The sequence below is a fragment of the Haliotis rufescens genome, unplaced genomic scaffold (assembly GCF_023055435.1).
Source record: "Haliotis rufescens isolate VD_foot unplaced genomic scaffold, xgHalRufe1.0.p SCAF_14, whole genome shotgun sequence".
Classification (NCBI taxonomy): Eukaryota; Metazoa; Mollusca; class Gastropoda; order Lepetellida; family Haliotidae; genus Haliotis; species Haliotis rufescens.
Window position 1 is genome coordinate 10,347,391 of NW_025963824.1, and position 21,132 is coordinate 10,368,522.

Below are 21,132 nucleotides of genomic sequence, written 5' to 3' on the forward strand. Positions count from 1 at the left end.
CAGCTTTGCTATGAATGCAGGGTGCAAACATCAAACGTGTTCTTCATTGCACCAACTCAAAATATCATGCCACAGAGCACCTCCTTGCTAGATAGAAGTGATTTCGCCATCTCCATGTCTCTTATAGCCAGCCAAGCACTGACTTTATCTGTTATATGCATGAACTTATAGATGAAGGGTTTTTAAGGTCGTGTGCAATCCAACCATATACCAAAAGGAAACAGTGTCTTAACATAATAGAACAGAGAAATAATTTGCTAATAAAGCAGTTGATCATAATCTGACCTGAGGGTATCACAACGGAATAGCCAATCACAGCCCTGGAATTCGATCTCATAGTTATGTTTGATACCAGTTACCTCAAGCTGGATTCTCACATTTCTCTGTTGGTTTGTTGTTTAACCCCACACCAAGCAATATTCCAGCTATATGACAGCGGTCTGTAAATAATTGAGTCTGCACAAGACAATCCAGTGACTGACATCATGAGCATCGAACTACGCAATTGGGATACGATGACATGCATCAATCAAGTCAGCGAGCCTGACTACCTGATCTCGTTAGTCGCCTCTTACGACATGCATAGTCGCCTCACAATTCTCTGAAGAACTGCACCATCCATGTTTCACATTCCGCCGCATAGGGCATTAATGAATTAAAAGGAAAGATGAAAGGAATGCCATGGTTTATTCAGCCAAAGATGATTACATACAATTAAATATGTGTACAGGTTTAAATGTATTTCTGTTGAATAATCTGGTTTCAAGATCTATCGGTTTTAGTGGATCCTTATATTTTATCCTTATTCTGTCAATTTGACAAAAAAAAGGTTGTGTTGGAAGGTACATCTTATTTCTGGCACCCTTGCGAGTAATGAGCCAGGTTCTGCATTCGACTCAATTCCATGTCAAAGGTCTCAGGGCCACGTAAGGTTTCCTCCATCGTGTCCATTCTGCTCGGACTAACTGGGCCGAAGTGTATCAGCTGAAATAATGGTGTAGAATTAAGTCATTGCATAATGTTATTAAGAAGGATAACCAGCACAGTATCTATATTAAAAGCAATAGTAATGAATGGTGTGTCAGCCTAATGTGGGAGAAAGGCAAACACGCATCCCGGATTTTCAGCGTGACGAGTTGAAAAACGCTTTACCCCATCGCTGCTAACAACAGGTGGACAAGCAGGCACACACACACACACACACACACACACACACACAAACACACACAAACACACACACACACACACACACACACACACACACACACACACACACACACACACACACACACACACACACACCAAGCTGCATCTGCAACCAAAATGATGGAATCCAATAATTTATTGGCAACAAAGTGAGATGGACAGAACAATGACATGTGAGTGAGTTGGATTTACGCCTCTTTCAATAGTATTTGTTACATTACGTGAAGGTTTGATGTGGGAGGATGTCTTAGACGTTGACCATTTTAGTAACCGTAGTAACAAACAGATTCAAAATCAGGGGATTAATGACTTGTGCAAGATGGTTTACCTCAACTGGAAGGCTTGCTAGAGATCTGAAACATGCCCCCCGTTGACCTGCTTCCAAGATGCCCTTTTCCCTTACAAACATCTGTTTCATCTTCTCGTTGAACTCAGCTGTTGTTAAATCTGAAATGTAAGTATGAATTGGATGATATTCATTTGCCTGAAATGGGAACGTAAAAAAATTATCAACAAAACGTGATTGTGTATTTTGAGATTGTGTGGTAAACAGTGTAATTCCTAGTGTGTTGTATGCGTTTGCGTTAGTATGAGCCACTTGCGACTGTGCTGTATAGCTTCATCCGCCTTCCAAATCATCAGAAGATGTCACAGACATATCAGTTGGGACACCAAGGAATAACTTAGCAACCAATTAAAATACGATAGCTTTAAAGAATTCGGCCACAAAAGACAAAAAGTATGTCAGTTATTTGTGACTTGGGTGATAATAATGTTCGTTCAATGTAAAACAAGTTCACCTGTAGACTTCCCTGCCTTCAATGAAATTCAGAATCCGACACACAAGAGTTGTGCCAATTGTCAGACACCGCGTTTGTCAGAAAGCGTATACCAGGATTAGTCAAGGTTGGTTAGTCAAGCAATAGTTACCTGCTTACCTTTCACTGAAGTTTAACAGACCAGAAAACACACATTTTGAGGAATTTACAGGATAGGTTTATTATGCAATATTAATTACCAACTCATGCCAGAAATCAGACTTTTTGAAGTACTCATTATATTATTGCAAAAGAAGCTGTATACACAATACACACTGATCACAGTTTTCAGTTCAGCGTCAGCAAATTTCAACAGCATCCCAAAATTCAAGAGGGGTCTTTTTCCCAATGAGCATCTTCTCTTTGAGACACACCAGCCTTCTCTCTGATTCTCCGTAGACCTTCTTCCTGGGATCTCTGTAGACCTTCTTCCTGTGCTCTGCACCTGGGGGTCTTCCTTGTACTGGACATCTGTGCTCTTGAGTCTTCCTCCATATAGCCTGGGTGTAGTGGAAGAAACATCCCTTGATGTCTGCTGTTGGGAACTCACATTCGATCGCTCGAAGGGCCGCCATCTCAAAGTCTGTCTCAACGGTAGCTGGTGAGAAGGGTCGGTTAAGAGTCTGCTGTACCTCTGTTTTCAGGAAAATTAAGAATCTGGCGTATGTCGTCCGTTGTCGGCTGGGCAGCAGGCCGAAGACAAGTGTGTGCATGGTGTATCCACTGCGGGCATGTACAGTGTACAGCTGATTCCACAGGTGAGGACAGCAGGCAAACGTACCATCCATGAAGACCGTATCAACTTCAGCAAGACACCTCAGCTGCGCATCAGTGGAAAAAGATCAGGATCTTTTCTTCTTCACCGTCTGCGCAGAAGATGAATCTTCTGCCATCCCTGGTAGTGGTCCACAGCCCCTCAAGGTGAGCAACAGCTCTGGTTTGTGGCTGGACAGGGATTGTTATTCGGCGTTGTTGATAGAGGGAACTCTTCAAGCTTGGGAACGAAGGAGGATGTTTAACGTTTTCTGGAGTCTGGCGGCCTACTTCTGCATTGTAGTTTGGACAGGCGTTGCTTCTTCCCTGGCCCAAACTTGACAGGAGTCTGATCTCCAGGTTGGTGGCAGTGGTCCAAGACATCTGCAAGGAAGTCCCCAACAGTTGTTCATTTCCCATGGCAGATCTTGATGATACATCTCCATCTCCAGTGTGTGGTCTGGCCTCTGGCTCGATTCTTAGAGTAAGTGAACCCATCAAGGAATACTTGTGGGGTTCCTCTCTGAGACTCTATGTTGTCAAACCTGCGTATACCAGCCATGGTGGTGATACCTTACTGACTTTGACTTCATGTAATATAGTACGCTACCTGTAGTACATGTGAGATTAGACGCAGATTATTGAGAAGTTTAATCTATTGAATGTGAATTCTACTTAACATTGTATCCGACATTGTTCGTTAATTTTCACTGAGTTTCCTATATTCACTATATCACTGGAAAAACTGCTCTAAATATTTGCTTATAAAACATAAGCAACCCGACACAGCTCAAATGCAACTTATAAACACAATCATAGTCAGGATAATCTGTAAAACTTAACGATTAAGAGTAGCATACTCTACCCACAGTTCGGAGCAGTTCATTAATTAGTAGGTAAGACCAGGCAGTTACACTGGTCATACTTGACTGGTCTGTCTGACGATTGAGTCGTCTGACAAATTGGATGTCTGACAATTTGGAGTGAACCGAGAATAATATCCACACTTTGATTATGTCTGCTTTATATCCCTTTTGAAAACCAACGCAAATGTATACCGGAAACATGTACTTCGTATGCTGACATATCAAACAGTTGAATGTATAACTAGGGAAGCTACAGTGCTACCGCGTTATTGTTCCTGGACGATGCTTATACTCGCTGGAAGGGCTGCCGTGGTCACATCCATTTTATATCAACACTTGCGGTTGTCAAGGAAACGTTCGTCTGTAGACAAGGGATGCACGTACAGTGATGCTTACATAATGCTTATATGTAATAATCTGTTTCTAAGAGCTTAAGTGCCAGGCATACCTTTGACTTGAAATATCTGCCTGCCAAGAAGTAAGTCCTCATCATCCTTGAGAGAGGAATCATATATGTCTCTGGACATATTGACCCCAAGTTCCTGGGCGTAGTCACTGCAGCGGTACACTGGGGTCGTCTTCACCTCATAGCCCTTTCGTGACAGAAAGCTTGTCAACTGTGGCCAGCTGCACGCTTTCTCAACATCAATAACTGAAATAAACAGATATTTTTTTTTCCTTTGTCTTGTAAACGAACATAGGAGATTAACATGTCAATTGACAATAAAAGGATAGCTGTTCTATCTATAATATAGTTTCTGAATGATCGTCCTGACCCCACGCTGGAAGCCATTGTGTCATACTGCATCCATGGACGATGATTGGACAAAATCAAATGTCCTTCACGATTAATGAAGTTTGGTTCAGATTTGGCGATGCTAGCTAGTGACGTAGTACAGTTACATATTCCATCAATGGGATATGTGTTGAGCAGTAAAAGTAAGTTTGTTATGAAGAAACATGGAGAAAATTGTTTAAAATCGAACTTACCCAGCAATACCTTTGGGTTCCCGACTTCCTGTTAAACAAACAGGAATTTGTTAATATGTGTGAGTAACTGATTTTAGTGAAAGGTTGATTATTTCTGAGGCAAGATAAGCGGTATTCAAGCAGACTGTAAATATATGTGGGCAAAGATTAAAGGACCGACACACGGTGACGTTAAATATCCTGACATTCCGATCAAAGTATTGTGTATTTAGCAACATGGTTGTTTGTCTATGAATAACAGAATGCTTTGTTGCAACCAATATATAACCACGTGATGAGCAAGGATCAACACAATGGGGGCAAGATCACATGCAATCAGCTAAGGCACAAAGCCTGACCACCTGATCCAAATTGAATCGTCTCTTATGACAAGCAACGTGAGGGGGTCTACGCGTTACAAAATGGCGATGCAACAATTTCACTAACCTTAAACGAAAACAAAACTTCAATGTCAGTTAGACCCTCCACTGTTGCATTTATCTGCAATATGTCTGCCGTCTCGTCCCTCCCCTCTTTAGGCGGAAGGGTGATGTCAACTCTGTACAGCCGGGCGTCTCTATCATCATCGGAGCCGAGAACCGACCAGGGAAGAAACGACAGGGTGAGGAGACCAAGGAGATGTATGAACATTGTTGTAAAATCGTACTTTCTCCTCAAAAACCGAAAGTCCAGGTTTATTTAAGTTCCGCCTTTAATTTCTGGCTATGGACAAAGATATATTTGCCATATCATTGTGCACATTTATACGCAGATTGTGAAAAGTATCATAACATTTGTGTATTTAACAAGACACAGGGCTTTTCTCATATCGCTTGGTTGCTTGGTCCACACTTGATGATTTACACGCCAATAGCTGGGATATTGCAGAGGATGGTGGTACAAACCACACAAACAAACAAACAAACATGCAAACAAAAAGACAGACATTTAACCATCCTGACACGAAGCCTTTGCGTTCTAATACTGTGAGATTTGATTTCAAGTTGCCAGGGACACTGAAGCTGCATGTGGACTATCGGTAGATCATTATGTCAAGGATCGGTTGTGAATGTTTATAAAAAAATCACCTGCTTTGGCCTTGACAAATATGGATTTGTGAATATATCAACAGTTATTAGTCGTCAGCTTATAACCATTCAACAAGTGTGAATAGTGACGAGAATCAAGAATCAATCAAAAGGTACCAAGGTTGACTTTAGCTGAAACATATCATCATGCGGTATATGATATTTTTCAAATTGAATCTTCTAAAGTGTAACAGTGTATGAACTAACTAATTTAATCATTGTGAAAACCTTTTGCAACTGATATAAATATAATTATCAGAAACGATGCTTTTACCAGTAACAGGAAATTTTGACTCGCTACAAGCTGCATATATTTTAACATGGGCAAGTATTTGAGGAAAGATGGTTTCCTGAAGAGATGCAGGTAAAGATAGTTCAAAGTTTGGGTACTGGTCGTAAGAGGCGACTAAGTCGTGGTCAAGCTTGATGATGTGGTTGACTAAATGTTATAACCCTATTGGTTGAATTGATCCACATGTGTCAATCACTGGAGTGTTTGTCGAGATTCGACCATTTAAAGGCCGCCGTATATTGGAATATTGCCGAACATGGCGTTAAAAAACAAACCAACAAAAACAAGAAATGTATGCATAATGGACTGATATCAAATGGTATGTGCCAGATAACTGTACCATTCTTTTGAAACATACAATAAACATTGATGGTTGAATTGCTGGTTCTGTATCAATGTGAACAGTAAGTATTACTCGTGGAATGCAAGCCTGTTCATGGCATGGTGGCACAGTGTTGGTAAGGATTTTCTTGTATTTTTAGGGTTTCTAATTAAATATTCTTTGCGGAACACATTTTTTATTGCGCTTAGAACCCTTTTATATTGTAAGTAATTTTATTTTACGTTAAACTTACTTATAAATTAAATAAAACCTGTAGCAGGTCATTCACATAACGTATCCCTTTCTCATTCCAAGTTGGATTTGGTTTACTTTTCTATCAGTTAAAATGTTTTTATTATACCAGATATTTTGCGAAGTTATATAACTATTTTAACTTTTACCATTCTCTAATCTAGAAGTAAAGTACCAACAGGCTGACAGAAGGTCACGGTGGAACGTATTGCGAACTAGCGGGATGATAACACCTTTCAGGTTTTCACAGTTATATTCAAATAATTTTGAAGATCACAGTTGGAGAGGAGTTCATGTCCTTTCGATGACTTTTACATAGAATCCTCTCATCATTGAAACATTTTGTGCTTGTATCATTTCCTATATTTTTTATATATTTAATTGTCCATTATTGATAATTGTGTCTACGATGATGCCTCACGCCCGGGTGTCTGCCATCTATCAGGTATAATCTCCAATAAATATACAACATGTACTCAACACTCATACTTTGTCATTATTAATTCACATTCCTTTCATAAATAGAGCAAGGCCGGTTGTTGTTTCCATATCATTACATCAGTTCTTTTAATTTTGTGCAATAACATATAGACATGGCGGGATTATTGGTGACACTTAAAACGTCTTCTGCTCTCTTTATGCTATCGCACATTTGCTCTCTTTCTCGCTCCGCCTATCTGTCTCACTTTTGCAATTCAATAAAGGAATTGAAACACCAATGGTTATTTATGATGACTGAACTCTACAGAGATGTTGGAGCTCTTTGTATATATCTAGTTTATAATTAAAGTAACGCTGTCTGTAATGCTCATGATCACAACAACACACATATAATAAAAAGTATATATATATATATATATATAAAATCATATTTGTGAACAATTGAGAAGTTTGGATACTTTACCTTTCTGACTGTGACGACGTTGAATGCAGGCTAGTGACTGCTGCCGAAGGTTACTGCAGCAATTTATATACGTGAGTTTCCAACTGAAAGTCCCACTGCGCATGTCAGCATAAAGCAGCACATGTGTTCAACTATTCTCTATGCATATTCTGGAGATAAAGTGCTGTGTTGGCAATGCAGAACCTTTTCTTTTTTTAAACATTCTTTTTCATTAGATGCATTTCATATTGTTTTGACGAAACAGAAAAAACGGTGACTTTCATGTTGCAAAAAAAGTGAATGGCATGATGACTAATATTTAAAGAATCTGTCTAAATGAGTGCACCTAAAGGGTATGCTCTTATAGTTTGTCCAGTCCTCTAAAGATATTTCTACTTTGAAAATATTTTCCCACTTTATGGTGCGTTGAATTTTTTACACAGTGTTTCTTAACCAAACGTTTGTAAAAGTATGGAGTGCCTTTTTCACATTTCTGTAGGTGTTGCATATTAAAGGAGCTAATGGAATTTAAGAGGGGTCTCAAATTCTTTCAATTGATGCATTTGTTTCTGCAGTATTGTTTTATGGAGTTCATAATGCCCATGTATGTCAAGAAATGTGTTTGTAAATTAAATTTCTTTACAAAAGATTCAAAGGGTAGAAATTTACCTTTCTCTTTCAACAAGTCATTTACATAGCATATGCCTTTTCTGTGTCTATTTTCATAAAATACCTCTTTTCCATTAATCTAGATATTTTCGTTGAACCACACATTATTCGTAAGTATGTCCAATTATGATAGTTCTTTGGGATGAATAGATGAAATGAAATTCGACCAAGAAGTCAGGAGATCTTTGTAAAAGTCGTTTCGTATGATTTTGACCAGTGTTTCTTTAATATTGGCAGCTGTATTCAATATGGACTCTTGTCCAACTTTCGGTAAGTTCATTTAAAAAGAGTACCCCATTTTGTTTGCTTATTAAAGAATCTTCTAATAATTGATAGTTTTGGGGCCATTATTATTTCTATTACTTTCGGAACATTACAACCTCCGTTATTTTTATCACAAATCACCTTTTTCTTTTTACTTTATCTGGTTTTCTGGCCCATATAAACTGGAAACATTTCTTTTGAAAATCAACATCAGTCAGGGGGGTTTGGCAAAGCTGCAAAGATTTGAAATTATATTTCTGCCGAGGGGAGTTAGTTGTCGAGTTGACCAAATTGACATTGGCGTTTTCACAATTTCAATAATGCTCTTTATTATTCAAATCAGTCATTTCTTCTAACTCAAGACAATAGGATATCCCAAGGAGGTCACCGGGACCTTGCGCCCAGTTTAGTTTCCACGAAGACATAACTTCATTCTTGATCTTATATTTACCCTATCCAAATAAGCCTTATCACTGTCTTAACATTGTTTACTTTTAGCCCATAGAAACGTGCAAAAAAATTAATGTACTCGCAGTACTGCATGTAGACAGCGTTCTTTTCCATCTAATATACAAGTTGAATCGTACACCTACTTTGTTCCCTGCACAAACGTCAGTATCTACACTCTGTGGCGTAAATCTACTTTACTCTACACAAAGTTCAGTATCTACACTCTGGCGTACACCTACTTTAGTCCCGACACAAACGTCAGTATCCTCACTCTGTGGCGTACATCTACTTTACTCTACACACAGTTCAGTATCTACACTCTGTTGCGTACACCTACTTTAGTCCCGATACAAACTTCAGTATCTACACTCCGTGGCGTACACCTACTTTAGTCCCGACACAAACTTCAGTATCTACGCTCTGTTGCGTACACCTACTTTAGTCCCGACACAAACTTCAGTATCTACACTCTGTTGCGTACACCTACTTTAGTCCCGACACAAACTTCAGTATCTACACTCTGTTGCGTACACCTACTTTAGTACCGACACAAACTTCAGTCTCTACACTCGGTGGCGTACACCTACTTTAGTCCAGACACAAAGTTCAGTATCTACACTCTGGCATACACCTACTTTAGTCCCGACACAAAATTCAGTATCTACACTCTGGCATACACCTACTTTAGTCCCGACACAAACTTCAGTATCTACACTCTGGCATACACCTACTTTAGTCCCGACACAAACTTCAGTATCTACACTCTGGTATACAACTGCTTTAGTTCCGACACAAACTTCAGTATCTACACTCTGGCGTACACCTACTTTAGTCCCGACACAAACTTCAGTATCTACACTCTGGCATATACCTGCTTTAGTCCTGACACAAAGTTCAGTATCTACACTCTGGCGTACACCTACTTTAGTCCCGACACAAACTTCAGCATCTACACTCCGTGGCGTACACCTACTTTAGTCCCGACACAAACTTCAGTATCTACGCTCTGTTGCGTACACCTACTTTAGTCCCGACACAAACTTCAGTATCTACACTCTGTTGCGTACACCTACTTTAGTCCCGACACAAACTTCAGTATCTACACTCTGTTGCGTACACCTACTTTAGTACCGACACAAACTTCAGTCTCTACACTCGGTGGCGTACACCTACTTTAGTCCAGACACAAAGTTCAGTATCTACACTCTGGCATACACCTACTTTAGTCCCGACACAAAATTCAGTATCTACACTCTGGCATACACCTACTTTAGTCCCGACACAAACTTCAGTATCTACACTCTGGCGTACAACTGCTTTAGTTCCGACACAAACTTCAGTATCTACACTCTGGCGTACACCTACTTTAGTCCCGACACAAACTTCAGTATCTACACTGTGGCATACACCTACTTCAGTCCTGACACAAAGTTCAGTATCTACACTCTGTTGCGTACACCTACTTTAGTCCCGACACAAACTTCAGTATCTACACTCTGTGGCGTACACCTACTTTTGTCCCCACACAAACTTCAGTATCTACACTCTGTGGCGTACACCTACTTTAGTCCCCACACAAACTTCAGTATCTACACTCTGTGGCGTACACCTACTTTAGTCCCGACACAAGGTTCAGTATCTACACTCTGTTGCGTACACCTACTTTAGTCCCGACACGAACTTCAGTATCTACACTCTGGCATACAACTGCTTTAGTTCCGACACAAGGTTCAGTATCTACACTCTGTTGCGTACACCTACTTTAGTCCCCACACAAACTTCAGTATCTACAGTCTGTTGCGTACACCTACTTTAGTCCCGACACAAAATTCAGTATCTACACTCTGGCATACACCTACTTTAGTCCCGACACAAACTTCAGTATCTACACTCTGGCATACAACTGCTTTAGTTCCGACACAAACTTCAGTATCTACACTCTGGCATACACCTACTTCAGTCCTGACACAAAGTTCAGTATCTACACTCTGGCATTCCCCTACTTAAGTCCCGACACAAACTTCAGTATCTACACTCTGGCATACACCTGCTTTAGTCCAGACACAAACTTCAGTATCTACACTCTGGCATACACCTACTTTAGTCCCGACACAAACTTCAGTATCTACACTCTGGCATACACCTACTTTAGTCCCGACACAAACTTCAGTATCTACACTCTGGTATACAACTGCTTTAGTTCCGACACAAACTTCAGTATCTACACTCTGGCGTACACCTACTTTAGTCCCGACACAAACTTCAGTATCTACACTCTGGCATATACCTGCTTTAGTCCTGACACAAACTTCAGTATCTACACTCTGGCATACACCTGCTTTAGTCCAGACACAAACTTCAGTATCTACACTCTGGCATACACCTACTTTAGTCCCGACACAAACTTCAGTATCTACACTCTGGTATACAACTGCTTTAGTTCCGACACAAACTTCAGTATCTACACTCTGGCGTACACCTACTTTAGTCCCGACACAAACTTCAGTATCTACACTCTGGCATATACCTGCTTTAGTCCTGACACAAAGTTCAGTATCTACACTCTGGCGTACACCTACTTTAGTCCCGACACAAACTTCAGCATCTACACTCTGTGGCGTACACCTACTTTAGTCCCGACACAAACTTCAGCATCTACACTCTGTGGTGTACACCTACTTTAGTCCCGACACAAACTTCAGCATCTACACTCTGTGGCGTACACCTGCTTTAGTCCCGACACAAACTTCAGCATCTACACTCTGGCATACACCTACTTCAGTCCTGACACAAAGTTCAGTATCTACACTCTGGCATTCCCCTACTTAAGTCCCGACACAAACTTCAGTATTTACACTCTGGTGAATCCCTACTTTAGTCCCGACACAAACTTCAGTATCTACACTCTGGCATACACCTGCTTTAGTCCAGACACAAACTTCAGTATCTACACTCTGGCATACACCTACTTTAGTCCCGACACAAACTTCAGTATCTACACTCTGGTATACAACTGCTTTAGTTCCGACACAAACTTCAGTATCTACACTCTGGCGTACACCTACTTTAGTCCCGACACAAACTTCAGTATCTACACTCTGGCATATACCTGCTTTAGTCCTGACACAAAGTTCAGTATCTACACTCTGGCGTACACCTACTTTAGTCCCGACACAAACTTCAGCATCTACACTCTGTGGCGTACACCTACTTTAGTCCCGACACAAACTTCAGCATCTACACTCTGTGGTGTACACCTACTTTAGTCCCGACACAAACTTCAGCATCTACACTCTGTGGCGTACACCTGCTTTAGTCCCGACACAAACTTCAGCATCTACACTCTGTGGTGTACACCTACTTTAGTCCCGACACAAACTTCAGCATCTACACTCTGTGGCGTACACCTGCTTTAGTCCCGACACAAACTTCAGCATCTACACTCTGTGGCGTACACCTGCTTTAGTCCCGACACAAACTTCAGTATCTAATCTCTGACGTACATCTGCTTTACTCCCGACACAAACGTCAGTATCTACACTCGGTGGCGTACACCTACATGTCTTGGAATAAAGATATTTATTTTACAATGCCTACGGAATCTCTACAAAAGATACTAGGATACTGAAAACAAATTTTTTTTGAGAACATGACGGGAACTAGACAGCATCTGTTTCAAGCTTTAATATCCGAAAACAGAAGTCCAGACCTAACAGTATATTTTTTTTCTCGTTAGCCAAACATTAATGTTTTCCTACTGCAGACATTGAGCTTGGGGTCCCAGACAGTGTGTCGTTCAGTAAATCAAGACAAATATTTCAAAATGTGTCATGACCTGATCATATATATTTTGCAGCTAATAATAAGTAATCTAATATGATCCGTCTTTATGTTAGTTGTAGGCACTTCCTCTCCCAAGAAGACGTTTAATTGGTAACTACACCGTCAAAAAACTGTTTAATCCTTGTCCGATCATTCAAACACGTGTTGATACCTAAATACCCTAAACTTGTTTGGAATTTACTAGAATGAAAACGGTTTAGTTTATTAAAAGCAAATAATACAAAATTCAGATTATCAAGTATCAGTAAACTCATTAAGAGTTTGGGTTGAACGATATTGTCGAAGAAAATTGATCACTTATGAACTTAAATGGTAATCACAACGATTGACATTTCTCCTCTGACTTATGCATCATTTCATTGCATTGCGATAATATTACAAGTACATGTACGTGGGAAAGGGTCGGGGTAAGTAAGTACTGTCACCATTAACTATATTCCACAGTTTTCAGAAAGAGAGATTTTGGAATGTTGAAATCCTAGCGTGTGTGACATATGTCATAACATGTTTAGCTAACGACGTGTGGTAACGCCTTTGTTCCTTTTTGGGACTCAAAGGGCAAGTAAACTCAACATGTCATCTCTGCAAATTTTAATACTTCAGAGCATACTTAATCACAAACTGTGGACCAACATTTAATTTGAAAAAGGGAAATAGTGTAAAACAGACAACAGGCTGAAATCACTGCCGTTACTAATGTCAAAAGTCTACGTTTGATTGCAAGTTTATTGGTTGCGTATGTAGTTGGTGACGTGGGGTGTTTGTTGCGTGCATGACACATGTGACCAACCCAATGTTGTGGCATTGCTTTCTGACATATGCATCCTGAACTGCCCTGTAAATGTGGTCACAACTTGGACCCGTATCAGAAACTGACGAGAAATCGAATAGTTTTACATCAGAAATATCTCAATTCAGACTGATAAAACCTATTTGATAGTGATTCATAGACACATGATTATGACACAGTGTGAAATGAACAATGGACTCTGCATTTAGCAGAGATTTCTTGTGATAACAGAAAAGGTTTTGTCGTCTATGTTTGAGAAACTGTATATGAACTTATTGAGCCAGTTATGCTTTTTGGTGTTTTGTATGGTTATAGGTGATTATTATAATTATTATTATAATTATTATTATTATTATTATTATTATTATCATTATTATTATTATTATTATTATTATTATTATTATCATTTATTATTATTTATTATTATTATTATTATTATTATTATTATTATTATTATTATTATTATTATCAGAGATGTTCCCTCAAACAAGCACAGGCAAACTTTTAAAAAAAACTATAACTTTGTGTGCATAACTGGAATGTCAAATGTCAAATCCTTACAAGTGCAGAAACCATTCCAGATATCAATACTCTCTGTGGATGCGTTCTCAATTTACAAACATTTTACGCATGGGATACTGACAAGGTCCCAGCTTGCAGACAAGAATTCTAAGAGCTTTCTGCTTAACTTTGCATACTCATCTGAGGCAAAGTGTTAGCCTTTTTGCGAACACATCTGGTGTCATCACTGATTTTCAGTGATATATGGATCCATTCATATCATTTGCAGCGCTATTTTGCATTTTACGCCCAATGGAATATGTTTGGTTGGAAAATATAGACACGATATTCTGTCGCATTGACATTTATATTGATACCATGATGGTGATTTACGACAGGGGGATAGTTAAACAGAAACATCTGGTGATGCATACTTCCAAATGAAATGTTGGCAATAAAAATACGTCAATAACCAGTTTCGTCTTCCCAATGAAACATATTTCTTAGGTTGTAAAATGCAAAATAGCGACATGTCTCTAATAGTGCTTCTTTTACGTGTATATCTAATATTGACCGGGCCACACATTTCAGCAAGGGTCGTGTTTTTTACATATGGAAGCCCATAAATCTGTACGTAAAAGAATTTAGTATGAAACCAACAAACAACCAACAAATGGTATACACTCAACAACTGTTTGTCAAAATAAACTCAGTTTACAAATCAATTCAAATTACTGCCAAGTAATTACAATGACAGTGCACAATAAAGTGGTAGTACAATATTTAATTGCAGTACCAAACGTGAGAGTATTGGAAATGACAATAACTAGAATATTAATCATGTTGCTGCAACAGTGGTCAAGCTTCCGTGATAGGCCTAGGCTCAACACCCTGGTGAAAGAGTGATCCTAACACGAAAGTAGGTGTTGATGTAAAGTCAGATGCAATGTGAGATGAGACAATGGACGCGCCCGCCGAACATATAATGTCTAACCAGGTTCCAACAAACACTTTCTATGTAGTTCCTGTCCAGTCCAGTGGCATTTGAACACAACAGAATATGCCACATGTTTCTTTTATGCTGGATATCAATCCATGCTATTCCGGAAGTTTGCAACTAGTTCAAGAATCTAAACATAATTAATTTCTCCCCACTGCTAATATTAAATAGTACTACATTTGTGACAACTGTACATTATCCAAATACAATGCAGTGAACTAAATCCCAACAGAAACAATGTAACAAAAGAACAATTCTTCTTCAAGAATAAATGACACTTCTGTACAATAAAAAACAAAAGTTGGTGTTAACCGTTAAACTTGACTTCAGGTCAGACGCGAAGTGTCTTTGAATCATCCATGGAGCTGTCGTATACATGTAAAATAGTGTTATATGTGCTGATGTATTTGAAGATGTGGTGTCTTCTTTTATCTTTTTATCAGTATGTTAGGTGCAGTTAGACGTGACTTGAGGTATAGGGCTTTTAGTTAAGTGAATTGCCTGTTATGTAATTGAACATAAAGCTTGTGATGTGATTGACTCAAGTGAGTAGCGTTTGTGTTTCAGTGAAAGTAGGTAGCTTCTTGACAAAGCAGTAGTGATTGTATTTTAGTGGTGAAGCAGGCTAATTTGTTGCCTCCTCCAGTTGTATCTATGATTTTACTCTGTGTGTAAAATTGTACCCATGTCGGGGCTGATGAAAACTGAGATGATATCGATGCGCCTTGAACTATGTACCATTGTGCAACTATGTTTGATGCAGGCTTGCATAATCATACCCCTGTTGACTATGATTTTGTATTTTAATAATGCCATATTGCTTTACTGATGGTATTGCTAGCATGCCCTTTGTTATCATTATGTGAGCCGGTATTGAGGTTTAAGAGTTATTCTTTGTGTAACTGCAATTATATTTTTGTGCAATCCATTTTAATTATGTGAGTGGTTTTGAGGTATACCCCTTCGCTACACCATCACTCGTAACAATGTTGAGTCTATAAAAAGGGCTATACAATGTACTAACTGATGATACAATACAACTTTTCAAACACAATACAAAACATAACACTATATTTTGATTAATATATCTAAGTATAATAACGTAATGTGAAGCTGATTGTATAATCAAAAGCTGAAATAATTAGCTGGCAGCAGTAATCATCTTTGGATTTTTGTAAGAGATGGAATATTTATTAACTTCTTCAAAAACACGCATTTTGTTCATTGAAAAAAATCGAACATTTATGGTTCCACAATACACGTTTTTTAGGATATCAAGTCTTTCCAGCGAACAATGTAACTTTTGGTGCGAAACTTGAGGCAAAATTACTTTCATTTACATTAACAGTAGGCGATTGAGTGAGTGGTTTTCTAAACCGACGGGGGACATCATAAATTGGCTTCTCACATTCTGCCTATATGTCGGTACCTCAGTGTGCTAGCACTATAAATCGGCATCAGTCCCAACTAGAACAAGCAACCACACACACACACACACACACACACACACACACACACACACACACACACACACACACACACACACACACACACACTCCACATTCAACACCCAACAACCCGTCAACCCCACAACCCCCTTCACATTGTCACCACAAAGGTGGTAGTTGTAGTGGTCCCTATTAAGGTATTAGCAATCATAATGAGAGACGCTGCTGTCTTTTCGGACATCTTCAGTATCTGGATATAAAGGGAAGGTTTCCAGACACCGACCTCATGGGAAGACATCGTAGACGATATACATATCACATGGCAGACAATATTCCTTGGCGTGAACTCAAAAGTAGCTAGGATTTTACTCGTGTTACTAGATAAATTATTCTGAATTTATGTATGGCCAGTGTTGTAGTACAATGTTTGTGCAGCTCCATCTAAAGCCAAAACATATATCCTTATACCGTTCTTGAATAGTGAACACAGGCAAAGGCAGCAACGCTCAATGGCTTTATGTTCTGGTATACCTTCCATGAGTTGTCTTGTAGGTTTATCTGGTAGAAAGGTTTTTCCATATATCTCAAAAGTGAAGCCACCAGGATTTTTGATAGGATCTGAAAACAATGTTAGTTTGTTGGTTCGTAAGTTTGTTTGTTTGTTTTTTTGTTAAACATCGCGCTCAGCCATTGTCAGGCTACACGGTGCCGGTTTGTAACTCACTGTGTCTAGACAGAAAAAAACAGTAATTGACATCATGAACATCGACCTCCGCAATTAGGATACGATGATACGCATCAACAAAGTCAATGAGACTGGCACAGTTATTCACATGCATTTATCGTATCGTATCAGCGTGGCGATAAACAAAAACACAACCACCGAAATGGCTGCTCACACTTCAACCACCATAGATAACCATCAGTTTCCTTGTGCATGTTCGTGTTCACTTATCAACAAAGTAGACACAATTTATTGATAACAACTCCTTTAATACTGTAAAGGCGACGTTTCTGTATAGATCCTTATACCGTTGCCAAGCAAGACTGAATAAGGAACATTGTAAGGAATATGTACAGTAGGTGGAGGATAAACAACAACGTTCCTCTGTTAGTCTTGCTCAACGGTTTTAAAATCTATACAGAAACGTAGCCTTTACAGTATTAAAGAAGTAGTTATCCATAAATTGTTTCTACTTTGTTATCCGTCGACTCCTAAGTAATGCCTATCAAAGAAGTCATTCATCAACCTTGTGTTACAGGGATGTATATGGAGCACTTGTATGGCGGACTAAAATAGGCATCATACTTCCCCAATATGTTTGCCGCTGGATCTGGTAAATCCGAGAGGATGAAATTGTTGCTCATCCTAGTAGACAATTAATAAGGTGAGGTGAGGTGAAATTGGGTTTAACGTCGCGTCCAAGATTATTGCACTTATATAGCGACGTGCATGCACGTGTATGTGTGTGTGTGGCTGCTTGTACTAGTCCGGACTGATGCCGATTTATAGTGCTAGCTCACTGAGATACCATGCCGCAGTTTAACATGAATACCCCACTCAGACACAGTATACTGACTCCGAGCCGACCAGTCCTTGTTTTAGCCCCTTAATGCCGAGCGCCAGACAGGGTAACAACAAGTACAATCTTTTAACGTCTTTTTGTATGACGCGGCCCGGGATCGAACCCCGGACCTTCCGCTCTCCGGGCGGACGCTCTACCACAAGACCACGGAGGCGGTCCAATTAATAAGGAGCGAGATGACATGGCTTTGCTCATGCTATCATTCATTGGCTCAGGTGACCTAGCATTGAGGGTCTACAATAACGACCGGTCGGCTGGGAGTTAGTATGCTGTACCTGTACACAGACTTTTGCTTACAAATATACTTACAGTCTACACATTGGTTGTAAAGACAACCCATAGGTGTTTTCCTGAGCATTGCTGCTGTAGTTGTGGTTCATGTCCCTTCTGGAAACATGGACAATGTTGGATGTTAACTTGGAAGCAAACGCACATTTAGATCTTCCCCAAAGGTGTGGCGGTAATAATTTACTTGTGACACATTATGTTTGGTCAATGAATTTGGTGATTTTGGAATAATATTGAATTAATTGGTTTGGTCCCAATCAACAAGCAGGACATTACTTGCCGGCTCGATTATTTATAGACCACTGGAATATGTCCAGTTGCAGCTTTAGACAACCAACAATCATACACAACAATAATGTGAATAATACAATTGTTGAAACAAAACTGCGTCTTACACTGTAGGTGTTTAAGGTGACTTGTTGCTGATTCTGTGCTAATGGTAGGTGTCTGACACTGCTGACCTTGCAGACATATGTAATCAGCAGAAACCGTCATTCAGCTGGAATATGTCCAGTTGCGGCGTTAGACAACCCACAAATATAAAAGAGTAATCTTGTGACTTGAGAACAATACGGTGCTATCATAATACACGAAACCACGATAAAACAATTGTTCCAACAAAACTGCGTCTTACATTGCAAGTGTTAAACGTGATTTCTTGCTGATTCTGTTCCAATTGTAGGTGTCTGACACTGCTGACCTTGCAGACATATGTATTCGGCAGAAACCTACAATATTTACACCAAGAGAATTGTCGACAATAATCCTTGCACATTTCCACTCCCATTGGCTGCCTCTGTTTGTTCAAAGCTTGAGATGCCATAGCGATGGCACTGACACAAGCAAGAAGGACGACATTGATATGTTTTGGTGCCATGGTTTGTCTCTGTGCAACCTTCGACAGAAACACGACAGAAACACAATGCTGCTTTCAGGACTAGTGCTGTTCCATTCAGCAATGCGTAAAATAATCTATGTTGTTGAAGTGATAAAGGTGATAAATATATTCTGGAGGAGACAGATAGCTTTTTCCAACTCATTGATTTTTTTAAAAATCGACAGTTTTGGAAATTTTTACTGAATGGTATATTTTTATTGTCAAACTCATTCATGCACACTTGACCAGGAAAGTGAAAAGTCTGAGAACACAGATCACTCCCAAAAGAAAGTATGCCAAGTTGGATTTTTTATGAAATTGCAAGTTTAGAGCTGTTGTTAAATTTGATAATTTCTATTTAATCATCACTCGTTGCTGCAACAGATTGTAGAAAGTCATCTGTTGCTGGGTACTGTTGTGTAAAAAGATGAGTGAATGGGTATGGTTTTACACCGCGTTTAGCAAAGTTGAAGCATTATCACAGCTGGCAACAACAAAAAAGGGCTTCACAGATTGTATCCATTTCGTGAATAGAACTCGGGTCTTCGGCGTGACGGGCCAACGCTTTAACAACTAGGCTACCCCATCACTCCCTGTAAAATTGCATTAGTTCAATGTAGACTGGGGTAAAAATGTCCACATGACCCCTACAATGTTTCGAAATGTTGTAAATTTGTGCTGAAAACTGTGAAATGTATTGATTTTCAAGGCAAGCCTCATGTAGTTCCTGCAAGGTGGCCTCATGGAGATCCTGCAAGGTGGCCTCATGGAGCTCCTGCAAGGTGGCCTCATGTAGTTCCTGCAAGACAGCCTCATGGAGTTCCTGCAAGGTGGCCTCGTGGTGTTCCTGCAAGGTGTCCTCATGTAGTTCCTGCAAGGTCTCCTCATGTAGTTCCTGCAACGTGACCAACGTGACCTCCTGCAAAACAGCCTCATGGAGTTCCTGCAACGCAGCCTTATGGAGCTCCTGCAAGGCAGCCTCATGGAGTTCCTGCAAGGTGGCCTCATGGAGTTCCTGCAAGGGGGCCTTATGGAGTTCCTGCAACGCAGCCTTATGGAGCTCCTGCAAGGCAGCCTCATGGGGTTCCTGCAACGTGGCCTAATGGGGTTCCTGGAACGTGGCCTCATGGGGCTCCTGCAAGGTGGCCTCATGGAGATCCTGCAAGGTGGCCTCATGGGGTTCCTGCAAGGTGGCCTCATGGAGATCCTGCAAGGTGGCCTCATGGAGATCCTGCAAGGTGGCCTCATGGAGATCCTGCAAGGTGGCCTCATGGAGATCCTGCAAGGTGTCCTCATGTAGTTCCTGCAAGGTGGCCTCATGGAGTTCCTGCAACGTGGCCTCAATAAGGTCCTGCAAGGTGTCCTCATCGAGTGTTCCTGCTGCAACGTCCCAGCTAACACATGACGTTGTCACAACGTTGTGGAAAGGTTGTGGATAGGTAACGTCGTGATATAACGTTGTCACAACGTTATTATGACGTCAACGTGTAACGTTATTTCACAACGTAATAACAACGTTGCACAGTCACGTTGTGAAAACGTTGTGCATTGGATATCACACAACGTTTTATAACTACGTTTCTGTGTCGGTGAAACGTTATTGAGTTTGCTTCTCGATAGTCATAAAGGAATAGAACTGCTTTATCAAAATCAACATGAATTTGTCAGAATACCAAGGTAGTAATGCATTACTTTTCAATATAATCGGCTTTTGAATTTTGGTCTCTTAATAATAAAATTTCCAGAACGTAATTGCGCATCTCTTATGACAACGTTATTCCACAACGTTACAACAACGTTGCAAATTGATGTGTGATAACGTTGTGCTTTGGACATTACAACACTTTTTTGTAAATGATGTTTAGGAAACCACTTGTAGATCTACCATCTCTTAGTGTTATTATGTTTAAATATATATATATATATATATATATACAGTTTTCTGTCTACTAAATGTTGTCACAAGC

General features: G+C 39.8%; 2 protein-coding genes across 3 annotated transcripts; one reads left to right on the plus strand and one right to left on the minus strand.

Annotated features, from left to right (window-relative positions):
• Positions 1–689: 689 nt before the first annotated feature.
• On the minus strand, positions 690–7,500 carry LOC124120747. 2 transcript variants are annotated; one of them, XM_048395511.1, is made up of 6 exons: positions 7,471–7,500; positions 5,060–5,331; positions 4,634–4,661; positions 4,092–4,295; positions 1,535–1,653; positions 690–984 (listed from the first exon to the last, which is right to left on the minus strand). In XM_048395511.1, exons 2-6 carry the CDS (start codon positions 5,261–5,263, stop codon positions 850–852), a joined length of 690 nt encoding a protein of 229 aa, XP_048251468.1. In that variant the 5' UTR covers positions 5,264–5,331; positions 7,471–7,500; the 3' UTR covers positions 690–849. The 2 variants fall into 2 exon arrangements, with proteins under 2 accessions (XP_048251468.1, XP_046339590.2); XM_046483634.2 differs by having other exon boundaries at positions 5,060–5,335.
• LOC125379190 lies at positions 6,979–20,465 on the plus strand. Its single transcript, XM_048395411.1, has 7 exons — positions 6,979–7,011; positions 9,375–9,827; positions 9,961–10,317; positions 10,599–11,401; positions 11,567–12,033; positions 15,534–15,538; positions 20,058–20,465. Exons 1-7 carry the CDS (start codon positions 6,979–6,981, stop codon positions 20,463–20,465), a joined length of 2,526 nt encoding a protein of 841 aa, XP_048251368.1.
• The last annotated feature ends 667 nt before the right edge of the window (positions 20,466–21,132 follow it).